This window comes from Myotis nattereri (assembly GCF_964212035.1).
Source record: "Myotis nattereri genome assembly, chromosome: 3".
NCBI lineage: Eukaryota > Metazoa > Chordata > Mammalia > Chiroptera > Vespertilionidae > Myotis > Myotis nattereri.
Window position 1 is genome coordinate 161,402,266 of NC_138077.1, and position 24,625 is coordinate 161,426,890.

The 24,625-nt window shown below is 38.6% G+C and overlaps 1 protein-coding gene across 1 annotated transcript in view; it reads right to left on the bottom strand.

Moving 5' to 3' along the window:
• The window catches only part of MSH4 (mutS homolog 4), a gene marked incomplete at both ends in the record, with an annotated part of 85,863 nt that overhangs the window by 20,210 nt on the left and 41,028 nt on the right, over positions 1-24,625 (bottom strand). The window contains 6 exons of the mRNA XM_081086058.1: positions 512-640; positions 4,686-4,804; positions 10,395-10,595; positions 12,667-12,791; positions 13,817-13,920; positions 14,917-15,053. Coding sequence (XP_080942184.1) covers positions 512-640; positions 4,686-4,804; positions 10,395-10,595; positions 12,667-12,791; positions 13,817-13,920; positions 14,917-15,053 — 815 coding nt within the window. The remainder of the gene's footprint in view (positions 1-511; positions 641-4,685; positions 4,805-10,394; positions 10,596-12,666; positions 12,792-13,816; positions 13,921-14,916; positions 15,054-24,625) is intronic.

Consider the following 24,625-nt stretch of genomic DNA (forward strand, 5'->3'; position numbering starts at 1 on the left):
ACTCCCCCCACCCACACACCCAGTGCACGAATTTCGTGCACCGGGCCCCGAGTTAACTTAATAATAGAGCAAAAGTCATAGCTTGTTTTATATACTTGATTTTTGGAAAAAAAAACATTTTCTTTAAAGGAATGGACTGTCAGGTAAATAGATTTTCCATAAAGTGACCTCTAATGCCTGGTTCTATTTCATGCTGTGACATCACAGTCAATGCTATTACACATGAAGACAATTACTGAAATGCATTCATGTTTAGCAAGTGACTCGTTTTAACATTATTTGTGGGTTTTTATTTGCTCCTTTCCTTGTCTACATCATGACTATTGATTGTACCAACCATTCCTACTTCCATCAGAAGTAAAAAAACAAAATTATAAATGCTATAGTACTTTTCATTATCTAAAATTGTTTAAATAGCTATTTATAGGTGCCTGTAAAATCCAATCGTGATAAGTAAAGGACACATCAAAAAAGGGCTCAAAACTAATATACTTAAAATAGAGAAGAATACCTTTAAGCTCAGCAGATATTCACAAACAGCATAACAAATGCCAATACCTTCTTCTGTATTAGTACCTCTGCCAAGTTCATCAATTAATATTAGTGATTTGTCATTAACATTATGGAGAATATATGCTATCTGAAAAATATAATTTTAATATTATTCATTATAACCAGTTATAACTATCATAGAAAAAAATCAGTCTATTTGTTCATCTGAAATATATTTTTATAGAGAAATTCAACTGAGCAGAAACTAACATATTGTGTTCTAAAACTCTCATAACCAATAACTCCAATAGCATAGCTTATGTGTACACAAACATAAGCATATATGTCAAAAAGAATAAATAGACAAAAGAATAAATAACCAGCATCTAAAAAATTTGACGTTTTAGATACAATGGAACAAGCAAAGCAATGAATTAAATGTTTAAATAAAGCATAAAGATGGTCATTTCCTTCTCCACAAATGATTAATCAATTGTCATAAAATACTCAAAACTATATCTCAAACTAATTATACCTTCTTTATAGCTTGTAAAGATAGAAAGAAAATTTTTGGGAAAAGCATCCAATCCAAGTCAATTGATTCCTGGTTAAACAAATAAATTTAAATTCATGCCCAACAAAGATCAAGACTTTAATTAACAAATATGCTCCTTCTCCACTGAAGATTATTAACTTCCTTCTCAAAAAACAGAATACCACCTTTGTTATGTAATAGCACAATAGTAACCTTCATGGCCATTTTACCTTGCTATAGTACTAAGCTTCTTGAGAGCTAGACCTATTTAAAAATATAACTTGAGCCCAGCTGGTGAGGCTCAGTAGTTGAGCATTGACCTATGAATCAGGAGGTCACAGTTTGAATCCTGGTCAGGGCACATGCCCAGGATGTGGGCTCCACTCCCAGTGTGGGGTGTGCAGGAAGCAGCCGATCAATGATTCACTCTCATCATTGATGTTTCTATCTCTCTCTTCCTCTCTGAAATCAATAAGAATATATTTAAAAATAAATAAGAAGTGATGTATTCCATTAAAAAATAAATAATAAAAATGTAACTTGGAGCACCTAATACATTGCTGTATTACCCCATAGATATTCAATAATTATATCTGTCTACAGAAATTTAGCCAACTGTATAGTGATTAAATAATTCCTAACTATTAAAAGTAGGCCAAGAGCTATACTGCATTCCTTTAGCCCAGTGGTTGTCAACCTTGGCTGCATATTAGAATCACCTGGGAATCTTTTTACAATCCTGATTTCTGGGCCTCATCTTCCGGAAATTCTGTTTCTTTGTTATGGGGTGGGGCCACAACATTAGTAACAAAGAAACAGAATTTCCGGAGGATGAGGCCCAGAAATCAGGATTTTAGAAAGATTTCCAGGTGATTCTAATGTGCAGCCAAGGTTGACAACCACTGCTTTAGCCCTTCAAGCCTACTTGAGATTTTCTCAGATAAGAAATAGGTGAGAGAAACCAAGATGGCAGCATAGGTAAACACCGGAAGTTGCTACCTCCCACAACAAATTCAAAAATACAACTAAAAGACGGAACAGACATCATCCAGAACCACAGGAAGGCTGGCTGAGTGGAAATTCTAATACTAGAAGGAAAGAGAAAAGCATACCAAGACTCAGAGGAGGTGCAGTGGGGAAATAAAATACAAAGGTGTGGAGGTGCATGAGGAGAGGGCTGGCGGCTGAGGACCCGGTTGTCTTTTTCAATTGGGACGGAGTCTCAAGCTCTGAGCTCCAGTTCCGGGCAAGTCTCTGGGGACCCAGATTCATCCAGGAGAAACTGACTGGCATCGATCGGAACTCAAGGGCAGCTTTCTCTCAGAGGTGCTCACAGCGATTGCCGGGGCCTCTGAGGGCAGGACTGAGAACAGCCATAACTGCTCGCTCCACCCTGTTGATCCCCTGGGACCCCGCCCCGCCCAGGCCATGCACTGAGGCTTTTGCATATGAAAGGCCCGGCCCTTTGTAATCTGAAAATTACTAAACAAACTTCAGCTGGCCCAAGGCCCCAGGGCAACTTGCATTGTTTCACAGCTGGCTTCTGCTGAGTAGCCTCAGGCAGAGGCTAGATTAGCACCTCCTTAGAGATCCAGGAGCCAGTTCTCCAACTGCAGAAACAGCTGATTCTCATAGCCAATTGGCCTGGAGGTCAATCCCTCCCAGTGTTACCTACAACAATCAAGGCTTAACTACAACAAGACTGTGCACAAAGCCCACAAGGGGGTGCACCAAGAGTGTCTACCTCAGGTAATTGGGGAGGCTGAGCCACTGGGCCCTATAGGACACTTAGCACAGAAAGCCACTCTATCGACACAGCGAAGCATAAAAAATGCCGAGACAAAGAAACAGGACACAAATGACAGAAATGGAGGAAAGCAAACTACTGGATATAGAGTTCAAAAACACACTTTTAAGGTTTTTCAAGAATTTTCTAGAAACCGCCAATAAACTTAATGAGACCCTCAAGAAATCTAGTGAGACCCTCGATGTTGTGATAAAGGACCAACTAGAAATTAAGCATACACTGACTGAAATAAAGAATATTATACAGACTCCCAACAGCAGACCAGAGGATCACAAGAATCAAGTCAAAGATTTGAAATACGAAGAAGCAAAAAATACCCAACCGGAAAAGCAAAATGAAAAAAGAATCCAAAGATACGAAGACAGTGTAAGGAGCCTCTGGGACAGCTTCAAGCGTACCAACATCAAAATTATACGGGTGCCAGAAGAAGAGAGAGAGCAAGATATTGAAAACCTATTTGAAGAAATAATGACAGAAAACTTCCCCTACCTGGTCAAAGAAATAGACTTCCAAGTCCAGGAAGCGCAGAGAACCCCAAACAAGAGGAATCCAAAGAGGACCACACCAAGACACATCATAATTAAAATGCCAAGAGCAAAAGACAAAGAAAGAATCTTAAAAGCAGCAAGAGAAACACAGTCAATTACCTACAAGGGAGTACCCATACGACTGTCAGCTGATTTCTCAACAGAAACCTTGCAGGCCAGAAGGGAATGGCAAGAAATATTCAAAGTGATGAATACCAAGAACCTACAACCAAGATTACTTTATCCAGCAAAGCTATCATTCAGAACTGAAGGTCAGATAAAGAGCTTCACAGATAAGGAAAAGCTACAGGGGTTCATCACCACTAGACCAGTATTATATGAAATGCTGAAAGGTATCCTTTAAGAAGAGGAAGAAGAAGAAAAAGGTAAAGATACAAATTATGAACAACAAATACACATCTATCAACAAACGAATCTGAAAATCAAGTGAATAAATAATCTGATGAACAGAATAAACTGGTGATTATAATAGAATCAGGGGCATTGAAAGGGAATGGACTGACTGACTATTCTTGGGAGGGAAAGGGGTGAGGGGGATGCGGGAAGAGACTGGACAAAAATCATGCACCTATGAAGTAGGACAGTGGGGGATGGGGGGAGGGCGGAGGGTGGGAGGGGAACCAGGTGGAGGGGAGCTATAGAGGGGGAACAGAGGAACAACTGTAATAATCTGAAAAATAAAGATTTAATTTAACTTAAAGTAAAATCTGAGAAAATAGCTAATAAAATTAAAGTTGGTTGCTTGGTGGATAATGGGGGTAGGAAGGTGAACAGAAGGGGCTGCTGTTTTGTAAAAATTACTTTTAGCAATATTTGATGATTTATGCTATTCAACAATAGCACTTTGATATAAATAAAAGTTGGCTAAAATAATTTTTAAAAAAAGAAATAGGTGATGATATATACTTTTTTACAGGAAGTGAAAATTCTATAAGAGCACAGAATATAGGTTATTTTTAAACACAGTGATCTTTTATTTTAAAACTAAACCTAAGAGGAATAGATACTAAGCAAATTGTTCCTGAACAAGTAATTCATATCTCCCATAGCAAAACATGAATGCACGTTTTTATCATTCAATAACACTAGCTTTTTCTTTAAAACTGTATTTTATCATTAAACATTAATTTCCATTTCCACATAAGAGAGAAATTAGGAAGTTGTCTTTGACTGCCCTCTGGCTCTTGCAGGGTAGTATAAGCACATCTGCATGTTTTAGTTTAAGAATACTTTCTTACATGATCATTGACTATTAGCAGCAGAATTCAATTTTTTTAACATAAGAAAAGTTTAGTTTGGGTACCTCTTTCATTTCCTTCATAAAAGTTGATGAATTTGTTTCTATATCATCATCAGTACTGATTCTTGTAAAAATCTGTTCAGCAATTCTAAAGGAAGAATATTCTGCTGGAACATATGATCCTGTAAAATATAAGATAAAAATAAACGGAAATACTTTTGTAAAATATAAGTACTAATATTTTGTACTTTCCATCACCTCAGGTTATTTACTAGCCTACCTAAGAATTATGTGGTGAAAAAACCCCTGGATATGGAGTTAGAAAACATGGCCCCAGCTATGTTATTTATTGTATAACCTTGGATAGCACTTAAATTCTCCCAGTCTTTTTCATATATAAAATAGAATATTTGCCCTACCTATTGTCCAAAGTTATTTGGAAGTTTAAATAAAATAGTGTATACTCAAGTACATTAGAAAGGTTTGTTATAAAAGTGATAAAATTTTTAAATAATAGATGATAAAGAACATTCAAAGTATGAAAATTTGAGGAAAATGCTTATAAAGCTAAAGTTAATAAAATCATTATAGAAAAATATATTTTTAAATATCTGTTAATAAAAGTGTACAGAAATACACATAATCAGAATGAAAGCAAAATACCTCTTTTAAAAGTTGAATATTCATTTACGAGATGATTTCTGCCTGAGAAGTGATCAGGGTAACTAATCTAAAATGTTCATCTTTTGAAAACAATTCTGATTAATACAACTACTTCACTATGAAATGGCATATAAAAGGCATTCTGAAATCATAAGAAGATAAAAACATACAAAGAGTTGAATGGGAAAAGTATCAAGTATACAGAATTCTACATAGACAAGATGGTGAAATAATGGGAGTAAATAAAAACACAGCTATACTAGTATTAGTTAAGGATTTAAAACAAAGGTAAGGATGGAGAATAGGATCCACCTCCGAGAAATAAAAAGTAGTAGGAAAAGAAGGCAAAAGTCAGGATACTACTTCTACTATTACTATACTAATAATAGAGAAATATGCAAATTATCCATTACAGCTTCACATCATGATTGGATCTGCGGGCTGCGTCCCCGCCCTCTGCTCAGGCAGCTGCAAGGCCCGGGGTAGGCTAGGATAGACAGGAGGGGATAAGAAAGGAGAGGGAGAGGAAGGCAGGTCTGCATGCAGACAGGCAAGAGGAGAAACAGAAATACAGAAAGGGAACAAAAAAAAGATGCAGGAATGGAAAAGGAAAGGAAATGTGGGGCTGCACGCAGGAGGAGGTGGTGACCTTGGGTGGGGGAGGGGGTGGGGGAGGGGGCAGGCTGTGGCCCCCAGTGCAGAGGCACCCACAGGTCCAGGATGGAGTGGTGTATGGTCTGAGGCCTTCTGGGCAGAGGCGCCCCTGCTTCCTGGCAGCAGCAGCGCCCGGGCCATGAGGGCCTTGGCCACCCTCATTGGGCCAGGCATCCCAGTCAGGGAATGGGAGCAAGATGGCAGTGGGGAGGCCGGGAAGAGGGAGCAGCAAACACCTGGCTGGGGCTGAGCCCTGGGCTGGGGGCTAACACACCCCCCCAACCCCCCCTCCCCCCAGCCGAACGGAAACTTTAAGAAAGGAAGGAGGGAGGGAAGAACTTTATAAAGGAGTCAGGAGAGAGCAGAGTTAAAGAAGGAAAGAGGATGTATGAGTGAACTGTAGGAGGTATAATGAAAATCAAGTATAGTTGTGTACTAGGGACAGATTTTAAAAGTAGGAGTCAGAGAAGAAAAAAGATAAATGATAGTGAATAATTAGGTAGGTAGGTAAATAGATAGATAGGTAGGTAGGTAGGTAGATAGATAGATAGATAAATATTAAAACAGTGGAAGTAAGTAGAGAAGAACATATGGGAAAAGTAGGATGAGAGAGAAAGAGGCAGGGAAGAAAAGTTTTAAAGGGGAGTCAGTAGAGCTTAAAAGGAGAATGGGAAGAAGGAAGAAATGGGAGACGGAGCAAAGCAGGTCTGAGGGAGGAAGTGAAGAAAAACATTAAGGTGGGAAGGAAGGAAAGGGAGTGGTAGGGGGGGTAAAGATAAAGGAAATAAGGAATGTGGGGAGGAAGGGAGGGTAAAAGAAAAATGGGAAGAAGGATGATGGAACAGAAGTAGGAAATAAGGAAGAAAGAAAAGTTTATAAATGATGAGTCAGTAGGAAAAAGTGTTACACAAAGGAGAGAGAAAAATTGTGTGAGAGGGAGAAGCCAATAAGGAAGTCAAAAACAATTGTGTGTGAAGGGGATAAGATTAAAAAAAAAGAGTTAATAGGGGTGATCAGGCCGGCAGGGGAGGGCAGTTAGGGGAATCAGGCAGGCAGGCAGAGTGGTTAGGGCAGGCAGGCAGGCAGGTGAGCAGTTAGGAGCCAGAGGTCCCCAATTGTGAGAGTGCAGGTCCGAGGGTTCCCAGATTGAAGAGAGTGCAGGTCCGGCTGAGAGACACCCCCCCCCCCATGCATGAATTTCATGCACAGGGCCTTTAGTTAATAATAACAATAGTAATTACAATGATTGTACCTCAGAGAGCAGATTTCTTAAACATAATTCATAGGATTATCAAAAGGATTAAATGGGAAAATAAATGTGAAAGTGCCAAATACAGAATACAGCATATATGATGTATGTTTATATTTTCTCCTCTCTCTTATCACCACCAAAAAGGCTCCCAATATTTTTAATCTAAATTATTACAGAAACCTCCTGGCTGATATTTTGCTTCTGGTCTGGCTTTCATCTAATCATACATCAACCAGAGTCATCCATCTAAAAGTTAAATCCAATCATGCCATTCTCTTGCTTAAATTTCAACAGCTCCCTACAGATTTCTGGATAAAGTTCAATCTCCTCAGTTAAGTTCCTAAGGCCCTCATGATCTGACTCCTTCCTGTATATCTTTCCAGTTTTATTCCCTGCTACAAAGCAAAGGAACTACAAAGGCTTTGGACTCCTTACAGTTCCCTGGAAATACCATGCTAATTTTTATTTTTATTTTTTGCTTCTATGCTTAATAACATGTTCTTTACCTCTGCCTGAAAAGTCTCCTTCTCTCTCCTTCCTTGAATCCATATCACTGTATACCCATTATCAATCTTTACAACTATTCTCAGAAGTATTATTATAATTTTCATTTACAGACAGGAAAACTAAGGAGGTTAAGTAATTTGTCTAAGATCACATAACTAAGTAACTTGATAAGCTAAGTATAGTTCCAAAGCCTATGCTCTTCACTTCCATGCATTCCAAGTCCTACTGTTTCTTTATTATTGGATCATATGAGATTTTATACATATATACACACACACACTAATAAGAGACAACCATGCAAATTGACCATACCTTCACTATGCCTTAAGCCACGCCCACCAGCCAATGAGAGCAACTACATGCAAATTAACCCAACCATGAAGCTGGAGCGAGCAGGAAGCCAAGCTTCCCGCCTGCCACGGCCGGCTCTGAGCTCCACTCAAGGCAACAAAGTTTCAATTATAGAAGATAAATAAACCCCAGATACCTGCTTTCAGCCAGCTGTGGCCATGGAGCTGGAGCAAGCAGGAGGCTTGGGTTGCCCTTGGCGATGGAGGAAGCCAAGCTTCCCGCCTGCCCTAGCCAGCTCTGAGCTCCACTCAAGGCTACAAAGTTTCAATTATAGAAGGTAAATAAATCCCAGAATAAAAAAAGAAAGAAAGAAAGAAAGAAAGAAGGAAAGAAAGAAAGAAAGAAAGAAAGAAAGAAAGAAAGAAAGAAAGAAAGAAAGAAAGAAAGAAGAGGCTGGGAGCTTCCGCTGCCGGGGGGCTTGGCCAGCCTGCAAACAGCCATCAGCCCCTCAACCAGGCTGGCCAGGCACCCCAGCGGGACCCCCACCCTGATCCGGGACACCCTTCAGGGCAAACCAGCCGGCCCCCATCCGTGCACCAGGCCTCTATCCTATATAATAAAAGGTAATATGCAAGTTGACCCTAACAGCAGAACGACTGGGAATGACTGGTCACTATGACCACCAGAGGGCAGATGCTCAATGCAAGAGCTGTTCCCTAGTGGTCAGTGCACTCCCACACGGGGAGCTCTGCTCAGCCACAAGCCAGGCTGATGGCTGCCAGCACAGCGGTGTTGGCGGGAGTCTCTCCCGCCTCCTCAACAGCGCTAAGGATGTCTGACTGCAGCTTAGGTCTGCTCCCCGCTGGTAAGTGGACATCCCCTGAGGGCTGCCAGGCTGCCAGAGGGATGTCTGACTGTCGGCTTGGGCCCAATCCACAGGGAGCGGGCCTAAGCCAGCAGGTGGACATCCTCCAAGGGGTCCCAGACTGCAAGAGGGCAAAGGCCGGGCTGAGGGAACTCCGAGTGCACAAATTTTTGTGCACCGGGCCTCTAGTGTATGTGTGTGTGTGTGTGTGTGTGTGTGTGTGTGTGTATACATACACTCACATACATACATTTTAGGTATTTCAGAGGTTTAAGATAGACAGTGATAAGAGAAGTACAATAATTTTCTTCAAATATTTGATTAGTTATTATTAGGAAAGACTATTCTGTGATGCATAGAAGATAAGAATTAGGACCAATGATTAGAAGCTATAGTAAGTCAAATTTTAATTCAATATAATTAATGCTCTAACAATTAATGTTGTCCAATTGAATAGTCTGTTTTTTAAAGGACGGAGCTTCTCATAACTATTCAAGCTCAAGTAGGGTGATGTTACATATGAATCTGTATTCTTATAAGGAAAGGGAAGTTGGTTAAGATGTTCTTTTAATTCCACTAAAATCATAAACTCAATAAAATATTTACCATTACCTCATTCATTCATCTCCAATTTTCTTTCTCAGTAAGGGTAAATTTGCACTGCATCATCAATATTATTATTGCTGTATTGCCCTTATAATTATTACTTTAGACCAGGTTTTCTCAACCACAGCACCTACTAACATCTTGGGCTGGATAAATCTTTCTTGTGTTTGGGGAGGGGATGTGGGGAGGGAAGATGTCCTGTACATTGTAGGATGTTTAGCAGCATCCCTGGACTCTACAGTCCCCTCAGTTGTGAAACCAAAAATGTCTCCAGATATTGCCAAATAACAGGAGGAAGGGAAACCAAATCACCCCTGGTTGAGAACCAATCATCTATCTCTGATTCATATAATCCCAAGGAAACCCAGTTTTCAGAGACTAAAGAAAAGCTGTGTCTCTATACCAAGAAATATGTGACAATGTTGGGCCAGTGACAGCCATTTATATGCATGTGTGTACACGTGTAATGTATTAATTGTTGTGGACAAGCAATTGGTACCCCTTAAATTAAATAAGGGAAATGCTTATCTGACCACTGTTAAAACTTTGGAAAAATCTTATATGGGTTATTAAAGGCAGTAGCTTATCCTACTTATTTTACATTTTCTCACAACAAAGTTTGTTTTTAATAATTAGATTATTCATTTTATTAATAATTGATTCAACATGAATAGTTATAATAAGGAAGTCTTTACTTCTGTTATATTCCACAAAATTTTTAGTATAATCCAATCCAAAACTGGATGAACTTTAATAAATACCAAATCCTAAAAGTTATGGTCTACATAATGGACACTACTACATAATCTTTTAGGTAAGAAAGTCTACTCCAAACTGTTCTTGGGTTAATTAGGCACCTGGATCTAAAATATCAGGCACAAAATATTGAAAATGGGAAGAAGAAATGGTAATTATAAAGTAAGACATAACTTACCAATCTGGGCCATGATCTGACAAAGTGCAATCTGTTTTAAATATGTGGATTTCCCACTCATATTTGGTCCAGTAATTATCAAAAAATTACTCCCTTCTGTAATATAGGTATTGTTGGCAACAGGTTTTTCCACAGATATTCTTTCAAGAATGGGATGCCATCCTTGTTTGATTGCTAAAGTATCAGTAAACTCTGGCCGAACTAAAGAAAAAAAAATAGAATAGTTTTTGAAAGAATAGTCTATATTTATATTTTAAAATTATGTGATAAGCATATACTATGACACCTTACAGATTTTACTAGGGTCAATTCTGAACAGTAAGGTATTATTTTATTCCAAATATATATATCCATCTGAATTATAACTGACACACTCTAAATACCATCACTTTTACTCACTTCCAGGGAGCTCTAGGATTTAGTTTCCTATCATCCTGGGCTCCAAAAGAGTTCATGACATATTCAGATTTGTATATATTAAGAAGAATCAACTAGTCAGATAGTAGTTTTAAAATAACAATCAATTACTGGTACTACAAAATTGTACATTACTAAATCCCCACCTTAAGCATTATTTCAAATCTGGCATACTTAGTTTTTCAAATGAGGTATAAATATAGAGTAAAACCAAATATAAAAATAATTTTATGTCTAAACCCTTATAAAATATGTATCTAAAATGAAATCTCAAAGGCTAAAGAAAACATACACAAAATATGTTAATTTATAGAAACTTTTTGTGGTAAAGGGAGAAGGAAGAAGGTCAGAGAGATATAAAATGTTACATTCCTCTAGATCAGTGGTTCTCAACCTTCCTAATGCCGCGACCCTTTAATACAGTTCCTCATGTTGTGGTGACCCCCAACCATAAAATTATTTTCGTTGCTACTTCATAACTATAATTTTGCTACTGTTATGAATCGTAATGTAAATATCTGATATGCAGGATATATTTTCATTGTTACAAATTGAACATAATTAAAGCATAGTGATTAATTACAAAAACAATATGTAATTATATGTTTTCCGATGGTCTCAGGCGACCCCTGTGAAAGGGTCGTTCAACCCCCAAAGGGGTCGCGACCCACAGGTTGAGAACCGCTGCTCTAGATGAACCACAGGGATAAACTTGAAAGTATTCAGTGAAGTTGGTTCGAAAAAATATTTTTAATTATTTCAAAATATTTTTTTACACCAAAAATTCATTATTCAAGATGGTCCCTCTCAAATTAAAATGAAGCAGCATCAAGTATCTTAATAGTTAAGAAAACTACTATAAAGATTAGCTGATCCCTAAGGAAATACAGCTAATCTTGACCCAAAAGGAAATAAAAAGATTAAAAAATGTGGGCCTATAAAATAACTATTAGAAAAGTTAATATTTCCATAAAAGTACGGAAATATGAAAAAATATTTATAAGATATTTATTTCTCATCATAGAAATAAATAAGCATAACATTTTGGGAATGTTACTGCTAATTATAGGAAAAAAATTTGTTATTAATGTTGTTAAGTTCATAATTATTCAACCTTAATTATCACATACTAGTTCTGAAAACTTGTATATGGGAGTATGGTTATTGCTGGTGAATTAAATAAGAAATTTCAAGTATTCATTTAACATTAGAAAATTACTTAACATTTATATTCAAGGCCTATACAAAAATAAATGATATAATTCCTGATCCTGGGAAGCTCACATCTAAGGAGCTAGTTTAGAAAATGCTCACTTTGGAGAGTCATTTCTCTCATGTCTATTAGTATTAGTCACTCTGCTTTTAATGAGTCTTCAAACTGGAACTTTATAAATTTGGGTCATTATCATTTTCACCAAGGAAACAGCTCTGAAATCTTTCTTATTTAGGGAACCTTTAAAATTTCTTGCACTTTTTTCTTTCTGATTTGTCAATTTCTCAGTAAATAATTTCTTATATTTAAAAGAAATTTTAAGGGCAATTTCGTTTGCTCTGTTTTGAGCGAGTCTAGGACCATCAGCAAGAGACTATATTTCAGGTAAAAATGCAAAATGTTCATAATCTATAATAAAAGCATAATATGCTAATTAGACCTACGACCTTCTGGACAAAGCCAGGGATGTGAGGGAAACCTGGGTCCCAGATGCCAGAGAGAAGCTGGTGGTGGCAGCCGGGGGAAGGAAGGCCTACTCTTGCACAAATTTCGCGCATTGGGCCTCTAGTTGTTATATAAAATTGCTTGAATGGAACAGAAATTTCAGTATGCAACATACTTATTCCAAAGAAAATAACTTACCATAGTCAGAAAGAGTGCAGGCATGAGCAAATGACAGTAGCATATCCAGCATTGACACAGTGTCAGACAATTTATATAAACAATGAATATGTTCATAAATTTCACTAAGCAGTTTGCACACTATCCTGAAAGTACACATTTGGTAAGATAAGTCATTCTTTTTAAAGAGGGGCATACTATGAAATTGTAAAACAATATTAAATTCATTGCCTCAGGTAAAATAACATTCACATTTGAGTTATACACTAAAGATAAGTCTTTCTCATTATAGACATGAGGAAATTGAAGCTCATGCTCAAGGTCATAGCTACTTAGTAGCAAAGAAACCATCTTCTTGTGTGTGAGCACCATGTTTTTGAAATGACTGCTTTTTATTAAATCTTAATGAAATAAACTTTTATTAATAAAAATATTTTATATAGGTTAAGTGTTCACTATATTTCAACATATCCTATCTGCTAATAATTTTGATTTTTGTATATGTTAAATTCTCCGCAAAACCTGTCATGTATTTTCTCTCACCCATATATTCTCTCTCACACACACACATACACCTTAACAGCATAATTATTTAAGCTTTTATGTGGTAGAGTTAACATAATTATGACATAATATAAAAGTTTTTTCCTTACAAGGAAAAATATATTCCCAGAATATACTGCATCATGTAACCTCTGTGGTCTCTGCCCTGAAATTGTTTGGAAAGCCCAATATTCTCTTTATCATCTCAGCTCACCAATTCTAAACATCCTATTTCTTATTTCTAGCTAAACTGCTATTGTTTCATGAAAAGCAAGAGACTGACACTTCTGTGATGTTGCTGTATAAGTAGTAAAGCATGCAAAGTGGAAGTTATATAACATAGGAAAAGAGTAAACTGAATAAAACCCCAAATAAGGCCAGGATGTGCCAAATTCTATATAATGGTGGAGTATCAGTAGTAATAAGGTTATTTGGCAATCAGATTTGCCCTAAGGCTTCTGTGAGACTCACTAATCCTGATCACAGTAACAAAATTTGTTTGTCCAGAAAATGTTCTTTCTTTACCATTTATTTTGCAATCAGATAAAAAGTAAATTAATGAAATTTACTATAGTGACTCAAATGAAAGCAATTCAATTCAATACTCAAAAATTTCAAATGCTCTTACATATAAGTCATATGATAGATTTCTCTCAAAGACTCTTGGCATCTTTCATTCATTTTAATTAAATCTGCTGATGTAAAGCTATAAGAATTTTTCACTTTAGAGATCTGTCAGGAAATTAAAGAACAAAAGTCAATATAGATGTACACTCCTATGAAATAAAGCATACAAATCTTAAACAATAAAAATACAGATATTTAGGTTAGTCATTTTAATTTTTCAGTTAGTTTCTCAGAGAAAGTACCAAATAATGTTTGTGAATGAGAAAAGATCACATCTAAAGTTGAAACAGAATTTTTTAACTTAGTCCATTGACATGACTTTTTTTTAATAAGTCTTAAAACAACTGTATAGAAATGCTTATTTTAAAGTCTTATTATCAAGTAATATGCAGGACACATATTAGTAGTCCTCACTCCGATTCTGATGCCTATTTTAGGCCTTGCCCCATAACTGAACGTCACTCAATCTCTAATCCCATTACCAAGTCTCAATCCATTCTTTACTTCATCCATCCACATTACTTGGTAATACAGTATATATTTTAAAGCCCTGAAATTTAAATGGTTTGTTTTTGTCAAAAGGGACTCCCTTGGAGCAGAAAAGCGAAGACTAGAGTAGGTTAGATGTTCCCAAAGTGGTATATTATGGAGGAGTTAATACGTATATAGGAAAAAATATTTCCCTGGTCCAAAAGTTTGGCAATATTAGATTAAAACAAATTAAGTATATTTCTCTACTTCAGTCCTTTTAAAACTTTAATAGGCAAATGTGCACTACAGAACTACCTAAAATGAGACGGTACAGTATTTTCTAAATTTCTTTGATCAAAAATATCTTTTGGACTATCTTTCTTCATTTTCCTTTTTTACCAAGCTCCCAGAACTGTAGGAAGCACTGCTTGGTATTTCTCTTTTTAAAAAAATGCTCATAAATCACTCTTAAATTACTATAGCTATTAGATGGGTAGGTAGGAATAGGAGAGGCAATATACAGAACATTAGTAAATTTGGCATGTAAAACTCAAGAAGTGCCTGAAAATATGTAAACTAAAACCTGAAAAGTCAGAAACAATAATCTCCTAACCAAGCTCTAGAGCGTACCTTAATAAACTCTGAAGGAAGTTGATCATTGGGTAGGGCTGCACAATCTATAGTCATCTGAATGAAAAATCCTCTAGCAGAGCTAAAACTTGTCCTTAAAGGAAGACTATATTTTTCTGCAAGCTGCGATATCATTCCTAGTGACCAGAAAAAAATAAAAACAAAATAAATTTTAATGAGAAATTATTTTTTCTGTTTAAAAATACCACATCCACTTTTTATTTTACATATAAATAGGAAGGTCTTGTTATACTTTTAAACTCTAAAGACTTTTAATGTCTAAAATATCTGGTTAAGTATTCTTTTTTTAAAATTGTAGAGCAAAGCTAGTCATTTGATTGGTATTTTGAAAGTAAAAAATTGTAAAAATTAAATTAAATTAAGACTATTTTATGTTCTCTGTATTAGGAATATTAGGAGTTTATTTATATTATTGTTTAAAGTATTACAAATAGTAGTACATATGTCTCCCTTTTTTCCCCATTGACCTTTTCCCAACCTCCCCTACCCGCCAGCACTTGCCCTCACCCCACCGTACCAGTGTCTTGCGTCCATTGGTTGTGCTTATATGCATGCATGCAAGTCCTTCAGTTGATCTCTTACCTCCCCCCAAATCCTCCCGGCCTTCCCACTGTAATTTGACAGTCTGTTCGATGCTTCTCTGCCTTTGTAACTATATTTTTGTTCATCAGGTTATAATGTTCTTTATTATCTATAAATGAGTGAGATCATGTGATAATTTGCTTCCACTAACTGGATTATTTTACTTAGCATAATGCTCTCCAGTTCCATCCATGCTGTTGCAAATGGTAAGAATTCCTTCTTTTTCATAGCAGTGTAGTAAACCATTGTGTAGATGTACCACAGTTTTCTAATCCACTCATCTGCTGATGGGCATTTAGGCTGTTTCTAAATCTTAGCTATTGTAAATTGTGCTGCTATGAACATAGGGGTGCATATATCCTTTCTGACTGGTGTTTCTGTTTTCTTGGGACATATTCCTAGAAGTGGTATTATTGGGTCAAATGGCAGTTCTATTTTTAAATTTTTGAGGAACCACCAAACTGTTTTTCCACAATGGCTGCACCAGTTTGCATTCCTACCAGCAGTGAAGAAGCATTCCTTTTTCTCCACATCCTCTCCAGCAGTTGTCATTTGTTGATTTGTTGATGATAGCCATTCTAACAGGTGTGAGGTGGTACCTCACTGTTTTGATTTGCATCTCTCGGATTATTAGTGACTTTGAGCATTGTTTCATATGTCTCTTGGCTTTCTGAATGTCCTCTTTTGAACAGTGTCTCTTTAGGTTCTTTGCCCATTTTTTGATTTTATTGTTTATCTTCTCTTTGTTCAGCTATATGAGTTCTCTGTAAATGTTGGAGAATAAACCCTTATCGGAGATAACATTGACAAATATGTTCTCCCATGCAGTGGGCTTTCTTGTTGTTTTGGTGATAGTGTCTTTTGCTGTGCAGAAGCTTTTTATTTTGATGCGGTCCCATTTGTTTATTTTCTTCTTAGTCTCTCTTGCCCTAGGATCTGTGTCTATACAGATATTGCTACGACATATGTCTGCAATTTTGCTGCCTATGGAGTCTTGTAGGATTTTTATGGTTTCCCATCTTACATTCAAGTCCTTTAGCCATTTTGAGTTTGTTTTTTATATATGGTGTAAGTTGGTGATCTAGTTTCATTTTTTTGCATGTATCTACCAAAATTTCCCAGCTCCATTTATTAAAAAGGCTGTTTTGACTCCATTGTATGCTCTTGCCTCCTTTGTCAAATATTAATTGAGTATAATGGCTTGGGTCAATTTCTGGGTTCTCTACTCTGTTCCATTGGTCTATATGTCTGTTCTTGTGCCAGTATCAGGCATTTTTGAGAATCATGGCTTGGTAATATAGCTTGATTTGTGGTATTACGATCCCTCCAACTTTGTTCTTCTTTCTCAGAATGGCTGTGGCTATTGAGGGTCTTTTTTTATTCCAGACGACTTTTGGGAGAGTTTGTTCTAGACCTTTGAAATATGCCATTGCTTTTTAATAGGTATTTCATTGAATCTATAGATTGCTTTACGTAGTATGGACATTTTAATGATGTTGATTCTAACAATCCATGAACATGGTATGTTCTTCCATTTGTTTATGTTTTCCTCTATCTTTTTTTTCAATGTCCTATAGTTTTCCAAGTACAGGTCTTTTACATCCTTAGTTAAATTTATTCCTAGGTATCTTAATATTTTTGGTGGAATGGTAAATGGGATTATTTTTTTCATTTCTCTTTCTGTGAGTTCATTATTGGCATATAAAAAGGCCATAGATTTCTGGGTGTTAATTTTATGTCCTGCTACATTGCCAAATTCATTTATTAGGTCCAGTAGTTTTTCCATGGAGTCTTTGGGGTTTTCTATGTATAGTATCATGTCACCTGTGAATAAGAACAGTTTTACTTCTTTTCCAATTTGGATGCCTTTTAGTTCTTATTCTTGTCTGATCGCTATGGCTAGCATTTCCAGAACTATATCAAACAGGAAAGGTGAGAGTAGTCATCCCTGTCTTGTTCCTGTTCTTAGGGGAAATGGTTCTAGTTTTTGCCCATTGAGTATGATGTTGACTGTATACTTGTCATATAAGGCTTTTATTATGTTGAGGTATGATCCCTCTATTCCCATTTTGCTGAGAGTTTTTAATCAAGAAAGGGTGTTGGATTTTGTCAAATGTTTTCTCTGCATCCATTGATATGATTATGTGATTTTTGTCTCTCAGTTTATGTGATATATCCCATTTATTGATTTGTGGATATTGTACCATCCTTGCATCCCTGGAATAAATCCCAGTTGGTCATAGTGTATGATCTTTCTAATGTATTGCTGAATCTGATTTCCTAGAATTTTGTTGAGGATTTTAGCATCCATTCCATATTCATCAAGGATATTGGCCTGTAGTTCTCTTTTTTTGTGGTGCTTTTATCTGGTTTTGGGATTAGGGTAATGCTGGCTTCATAGAAAAAGATTAGAAGTCTGCCTTCCTCTTGAATTTTTTGGAATAGTATGAGGACAAGTTTATATTCTTCTTTGAATGCTTGGTAGAACTCCTCTATAAAGCCGTCCAGACCAGGGCTTTTGTTTGCTGGAAGATTTTTGATCGCTGTTTCAATTTTTTTGGTAGTTATCAGCCTATTCAGGTTTTTTTATTCTTCTTGGTTGAGATTTGGGAGCTTGTATTTTTCTAATAATATGTCCATTTCATCTAGGTTGTCCATTTTGTTGGAATAGAGTTGTTCATAGTATTTTTTCATAATCGTTTGTATTTCTATGGGATCAGTTGTTACTTCACCTCTTTCATTTCTGATTTTGTTTATTTGGGTCCTCTCTCTTTGCTTCTTGGTGAGCCTGGTTAGAGGTTCATCAATCTTGTTTATCCTTTCAAAGAAGCAGCTCTTGACTTTGTTGATCTGTTGTATTATTTTTTTGGTCTCCATGTCATTTGATCTTTATTATTCCCTTCTTTCTGCTTACGCTGGGCTTTTCTTTTTGCTCTCTTTCTAACTCTTTGAGTTGTAGGGTTAGATAATGTATTGCCATTGTTTCTTATTTTTTGAGGTAGGCCTGTACAGCTATGAACTTCCCTCTCAAGACTGCTTTCACTGTGAACAACAGATTTTGAATTGTTGCATTTTCATTGTCATTTGTTACTATGATGCTTTTTATTTCTTCTTTGATTTCTTTGGTAAACTAATCATTGTTTAATAGCATGCTATTCAGCCTCCAGGTGTTTGATTTTTATTATTATTATTATTATTATTATTATTATTATTATTATTATTATAGTTGATTTCTAGTTTTATGCCATTGTGATCTGAGAAGATGCTTGGTATGATTTCTATCTTCTTGAATTTGCCTGTGTCCCAATATATGGCCTATCTTTGAAAATGACCCATGTGCACTAGAGAAGAATGCATATTCTGTGGCTTTGGGGTGAAATGCTCTGAAGATGTCAATTAATTCCATCTGATCTAGTGAGTCATTTAGAATTGATATTTCTCTGCTGATTTCTTGTTTAGAGGATTTGTCCAATGGTGTTAGTGGGGTATTAACGTCCCCTACTATGACTGCATTGCTGTCAATCTATCCATTGATATCCTTCAGAAGTTTTTTTATGTATTTGGGTGCTCCTGTATGGGGTGCATATGTTTCCCAGAGTTATGTCTTCTTGTTGAATTGCTCCCTTTAGTATTATGAAGTGGTCTTCCCTATCTCTTGTTATGGCCTTCACTTTGAGGTCTAATTTGTCGGATATAAGAAATACTATCCCAGCTATTTTTTCATTTCCATTCACCTGAAAAACCTTTTCCATCCCTTCACTATCAGTCTGTGTGAGTCCTTTGTTCTGAGGTGGGTTTCCAGTAGACAGCAGATATATGGATCATGGTTTCTTATCCACTCAGCTACTCTATGTCTTTTTATTGGGGCATTTATTCCATTTACATTTAAAGTTATTATTGATAGGTACTTGTTTGTTGCCATTTTTATTCTTTATGCCTGTGTCCTTTCTCCCCTTCCTATTTGTTCTTTTTACAGCAGACCCTTTAGCATTTCTTGCATTGCTGGTTTGGTGGTAATAAACTCCCTTAATCCTTTTTAGTCTGTGAAGCTCCGAATTTCACCCTCAATTTTGATTGATAGCCTTGCTGGGTACAGTATTCTTGGATTCAGACAATTCCTTTGCATGATTTTGTATATTTCACTCCATTGCCTTCTGGCTTGATGTGTTTCTGTTGAGAAATCAATCACTAGTCTGATGGGGGATCCTTTGTAGGTAACTTTCTGTCTCTCTCTGGCCACTTTTTAGATTCTTACTTTGTCGTTGGTGTTTGCCAATTTAATTATAATGTACCTTGGCATTGGTCTTTTGGGGTTCATTTTGTTTGGGACTCTGTGAGCTTCTTGGACTGGTGTCAGTTTTTTCTTCACGATATCAGGGAAGTTTTCTGTCATTATTTCTTCAAACAGGTTTTCTATACCTTGCTCAGTTTCCTCTCCTTCTGGCATCCCTATTATGCAAACGTTGTTTCATTTCATGTTGTTCCAAAGTTCCCTTAGGCCAGGGGTGGGCAAACTTTTTGACTTGAGGGCCACAATGGGTTCTTAAACTGGACTCAGAAGAAGGAGCTGCGGCCATGTTTCCCGACGTTGCCATGTGAACACTGCAACGTGTTTGCATTCATGCATTGGTGAAGGACCGGAGGGGAGAGCAAAAGAACCCTCCGCTCTTTCGGCTCCGCAGGCCAGATAGAACAGCCGAACGGGCTGGATCCAGCCCACGGGCCGTAGTTTGCCCACGGTTGCCTTAGGCTCTCCTCCTGTTTTTTAAGTTTTTTTCTAGATGCTGCTCTACTTGGGTATTTTTTCCTACCTTGCCTTCTAGCTCACTGATGCGGTCCTCTGCTTCTTCTAGTCTACTGTTGATGCTTTCTATTGAGTTCTTTATTGCAGTAATGTCATTTTTCATTTCTTCTAGGTTCTTCTTCATTTCCTCTTGGTTCTTACATATATTGTTGAATTTGTCTTCCATCCTTTTCAGTGACCTTTTGACCATTTCTCTGAATTCTTTCTCTGACATATTGCTTGCCTCCATTTCACTTACTTCCTTTTCTGGTGATGCCACCTTTTCTTTCTTATGTGGGCTGGTTTTTGTCTCCCCATGATCTCTCCTCTCTGGGTGTCTGGTTATGTAGCGCTCTCTCTTCTGTGTTGACTTAAAGGCACAAAATACAACACAACCAGGCACAACACATAAGGCACTGAACACAAATGTATTCATGATACTAATAACCCCAAATAAAGGTGACCACCAGAGAAAAGAGAATTAGGGGATAAAAAAAAAGAGTGTAAAAATGATATTGAGAAATGGAAAAAAGCAAGAGAGAAAAGAAAGAGAATAAAAAAAGAAGGGGGAAAATACTATGTGGGGAGAAAACTCCAATAAAACAACTAATTAAAAAAAAATGCGAACAACAAACACCCAGAGATGAATGCAAACTACAAACAATCTACACTAATAAAAGAGAAACATGGTAATTGGCGTACGACTGCTACCCTTTTCATTGGCTAATCAGGGCGATATGCAAATTAACTGTCAACCAAGATGGTGGCCGGCAGCCAGGCAGCTTGAAACTAACATGAGGCTTGCTTGCCTCAGTGACGGAGGATTCCAGCGTTTCCCGCCTGCGGCTGCAGGCCTCTGAGCTGGCAGTTTAAGAAACATTGTAACAAATACCACCAGACTTCAGCCAGCAGAATCGCAACATTGTATGCAAAGGCCAGAAACCTACTTTCAGCGCGGAGGCCTAAGAGCTGGAGCCAAGCCTCAAGCTAAAGCTGGCCCAGAATAAAAAAAAAAAAAAAAAAAAGGAAAAAAGGAGCGGTTGGGAGCTTCAGTCACCCCCAGCCTGAAAACAGCCCTCAGCCCCTCACCCAGAATGGCCAGGCACCCCAGTGGGGACCCCCACCCTGAAGGGGGTGTGACCAGCTGCAAACAGCCATCATCCCCTCACCCAGGCTGGCCAGGCACCCCAGTGGGGACCCCCACCCTGATCCAGGACACCCTTCAGGGCAAACCAGCCGGCCCCCACCCATGCACCAGGACTCTATCCTATATAGTAAAAGGGTAATATGCCTCCCAGCACCGGGATCAGCGGGGCCGTGAGGCCTCCCAGGACTAGGATCAGCTGACAGGGGCAGCGCCCAAACCCCCTGATCGCCCTGCGGCTCTGTGTGTGACAGGGTGCGGCACCCCAACCCCACTCCACCCCCCCCCCCCACCGAGCCCTGCTCTGTGTGTGACGGGGTAGAGCCATAACCTCCCCATCAGCTCTGCCCTGAGTGTGACAGTGGCGGCGACCCAACCCCCTGATTGGCCCTGCTCTGTGGGTGATAGAGGATGGCGCCCCAAACCCCTGATCGGTCCTGCTCTGTGTGTGACAGGGGACGGTGCCCCAACTCCCCTATCAGCCCTACTCTGTGAGTGACAGGGAGGAGCTCCTCAACCCCCTGATGGGCCCTGCTCTGTGCGTGACAGGGTACGGAGCCCCAACCCCCCTGATGGGCCCTGCTGTGTGCGTGACAGGGGGCAGTGCCCCAACCCCGATTGGCCCTGCTCTGTGCATGACAGGGGGTGGCGCCGCAACCTCCCCATCGACCCTGCCTTGAGTGTGACAGGGGGTGGTGCCCCAACCCCCCAATCGGCCCTACCCTGAGCATGACTGAGGGTGGCATCGCAACCTCCCGATCCGCCCTGCTCTGTGCATGACAGGGGGCGGCGCCCCAATTCCCCAATCGGCCGTGCTCTGAGCCCGACCAGGGGCTGCACCTAGGGATTGGGCCTGCCCTCTGCCACCCAGGAGCAGGCCTAAGCCAGCAGGTCGTTATCTCCCGAGGGGTCCCAGATTGCTAGAGGGCACAGGCAGGGCTGAGGGACCCGCCCTCCCCCCCGAGTGCACAAATTTTTGTGCACCGGGCCTCTAGTAACTAATAACAAGCGAGAAGAGAAAAAACAGAAGCAAAATTAAAAAAAGAAACAATCACACAAACAAAAAAAGTAAACTAATCAACTATGAAAACAAACAACAATAGGACAGAGAGAAAGAAGAGCAAAATACAGCAAAATAAAACAAAAACAAAAACAGAAAAGAAAAAATAAGGGAAGAGAGAAAAAGAATTGGATAGTGAAGAAAGAGAAGAGAGAAGTGTATAGGTACTTGGAGCAGGGGAGTGGAAATTAGATATATAATTAGGATGAATTTTTGACAGGGGGTAAAAGAAAGAATAGGGAAAATCTAAAGCAGGAATAAGGTAAGAGAAACAGGACAACAAAAGGGGAAAAGTGAGTAAGAGTGTTGGCATAAAGGTAAAGTTGAGATAGAGTAAAATGATGCTAAAGGAAAAATGAAAATAGAATGTAGGACACTAATCCCAAAATACAGTAAATAAAATAAAGAAAAAATAAAATGAAACTTAATAAAAGGTAGGATAATAGTAGTAATAATACTATTTAAAAATAAAAATATAATCATTAAAAAGGTAAAATCAAGTGAGAAAAAAAGAAAAATTTACTTTCTTAAGTAACAGATAAAAAATAAAAATGTGAAGGTCATTCACTTCCTCTACTGTTCTGTTTGGCATGCCTGTTTCCTGTAAGGTAGTCAGGACATTATTGAGTTCCCATTATTGAGCTCCTCTGTGTCGTAAGCCACAATCCTGTTTTAAAGCAGGCGGTATTTCTTTGTTTCTCAGCCTGCCTTTAGTTGTATTTACACAAGAGTCAATTTGTGATTCAACCCCTGGGTGGCAGTGCTTCTGTATTGACATCCAGGGCCAGAAGTCCTCTCTATCCAGTATTTAGTTTTTGTTTCCCTGCTGCACTTAATACTGGGTTGGGGGAATGGACTGCCCCAGACTGGTTTTCTGATCATTTCTTCCCGCTCTGATCCCCAGGTTCCACAAAAACAACTTTTCCCTGCAGTCTGAGAGTGTTTTTAATTGGGAGATCCTATGCACTGGGCTTAGGAATCAAAAGCAAGGATTTAAAGAGAAAAAAAAGCCAGAGACAGTGGACTCGTGACGTTTTCCCCCAGCATTGCGCGTGTCTCTGACCACATCCTTTTTCCTTGGCACTGCACAGCCAGTATACTGGTAGAACTTCAGGCTGTCTTTCTGTGCCCAGACCAGCTATGGGTTGATTTCTAGAGTTCCCTTCTGCCAGGAGTCCTGTGGACCCTCTTCCACATTCGTGGGCTATGCTGACCCCAACTGCCACTGATTTTGTGAGGCGCAGACTTCCTTTGAACCCTGGATACCGCTGCTCGCGTTTCTCCCTCCAGCCTGGATCGCTGACCTCACCTTTCTCTAGGTGATATTTGACCTTTCCATGAGAAGGTGCAGGGCTCGTCCGCATCCGCATATTCACGCTGCTTGAGACCTGGTGTTCCTGGGTTCATAGCTGGTCCCTGGGTAACGTGGTTGTAGGGTCCTGGGAGGTATCCGAGTTCTTCCCGGTTGAAGATAAGGCTAGGCATCTGATCACAGCCACTCTCGCCTTCAAGATGGCGCAGTCTCTGCGGCAGAGGCGGCTGCTCCGGGAGAGATTTCAGCAGCAGTAGGGGCTGCCTGGTCAAGGGAGCCTGGTTGCTCAGGCAGTCCCCAACAGTCCCTTGGAATATAGCTGTCCCTAATAGACACTCCCCACACGTCCACACTCTCTCCTTCCGTTCTTTCACTCACACACTATCTTGCAGCCTGTCTTCCCGTCAGCAGCCACCTTCCAAGCTCTTTTTTATTGATTAAGCTATTATATATGTTCTTATTCCCCCATTGTCCCCCCACCCCACTCCCGTTCATGCCCTCACACCCTTGGCGTCTGTGTCCATTGATTATGCTTATATGCATGCATACAAGTCCTTTAGGAATATTAGTTTTTGATTCATTCTATTTAAAAAAAAAAAAGAGAGAACACATAAATTATTGCAATAATTACTTCACAATAAGAAATACACTCTATAAAACATATTTTACAAAACAAAATATTCCAGCCCTGGCCAGTGTTAGACAATTGATGTGCCCCTCTCATGCACATGTTTCTGTACAAGAATGTTTCTGTTTTATGTATTCACAACTGTAAATCAACTTTTGCTCACCCCTATATTTGTTAAA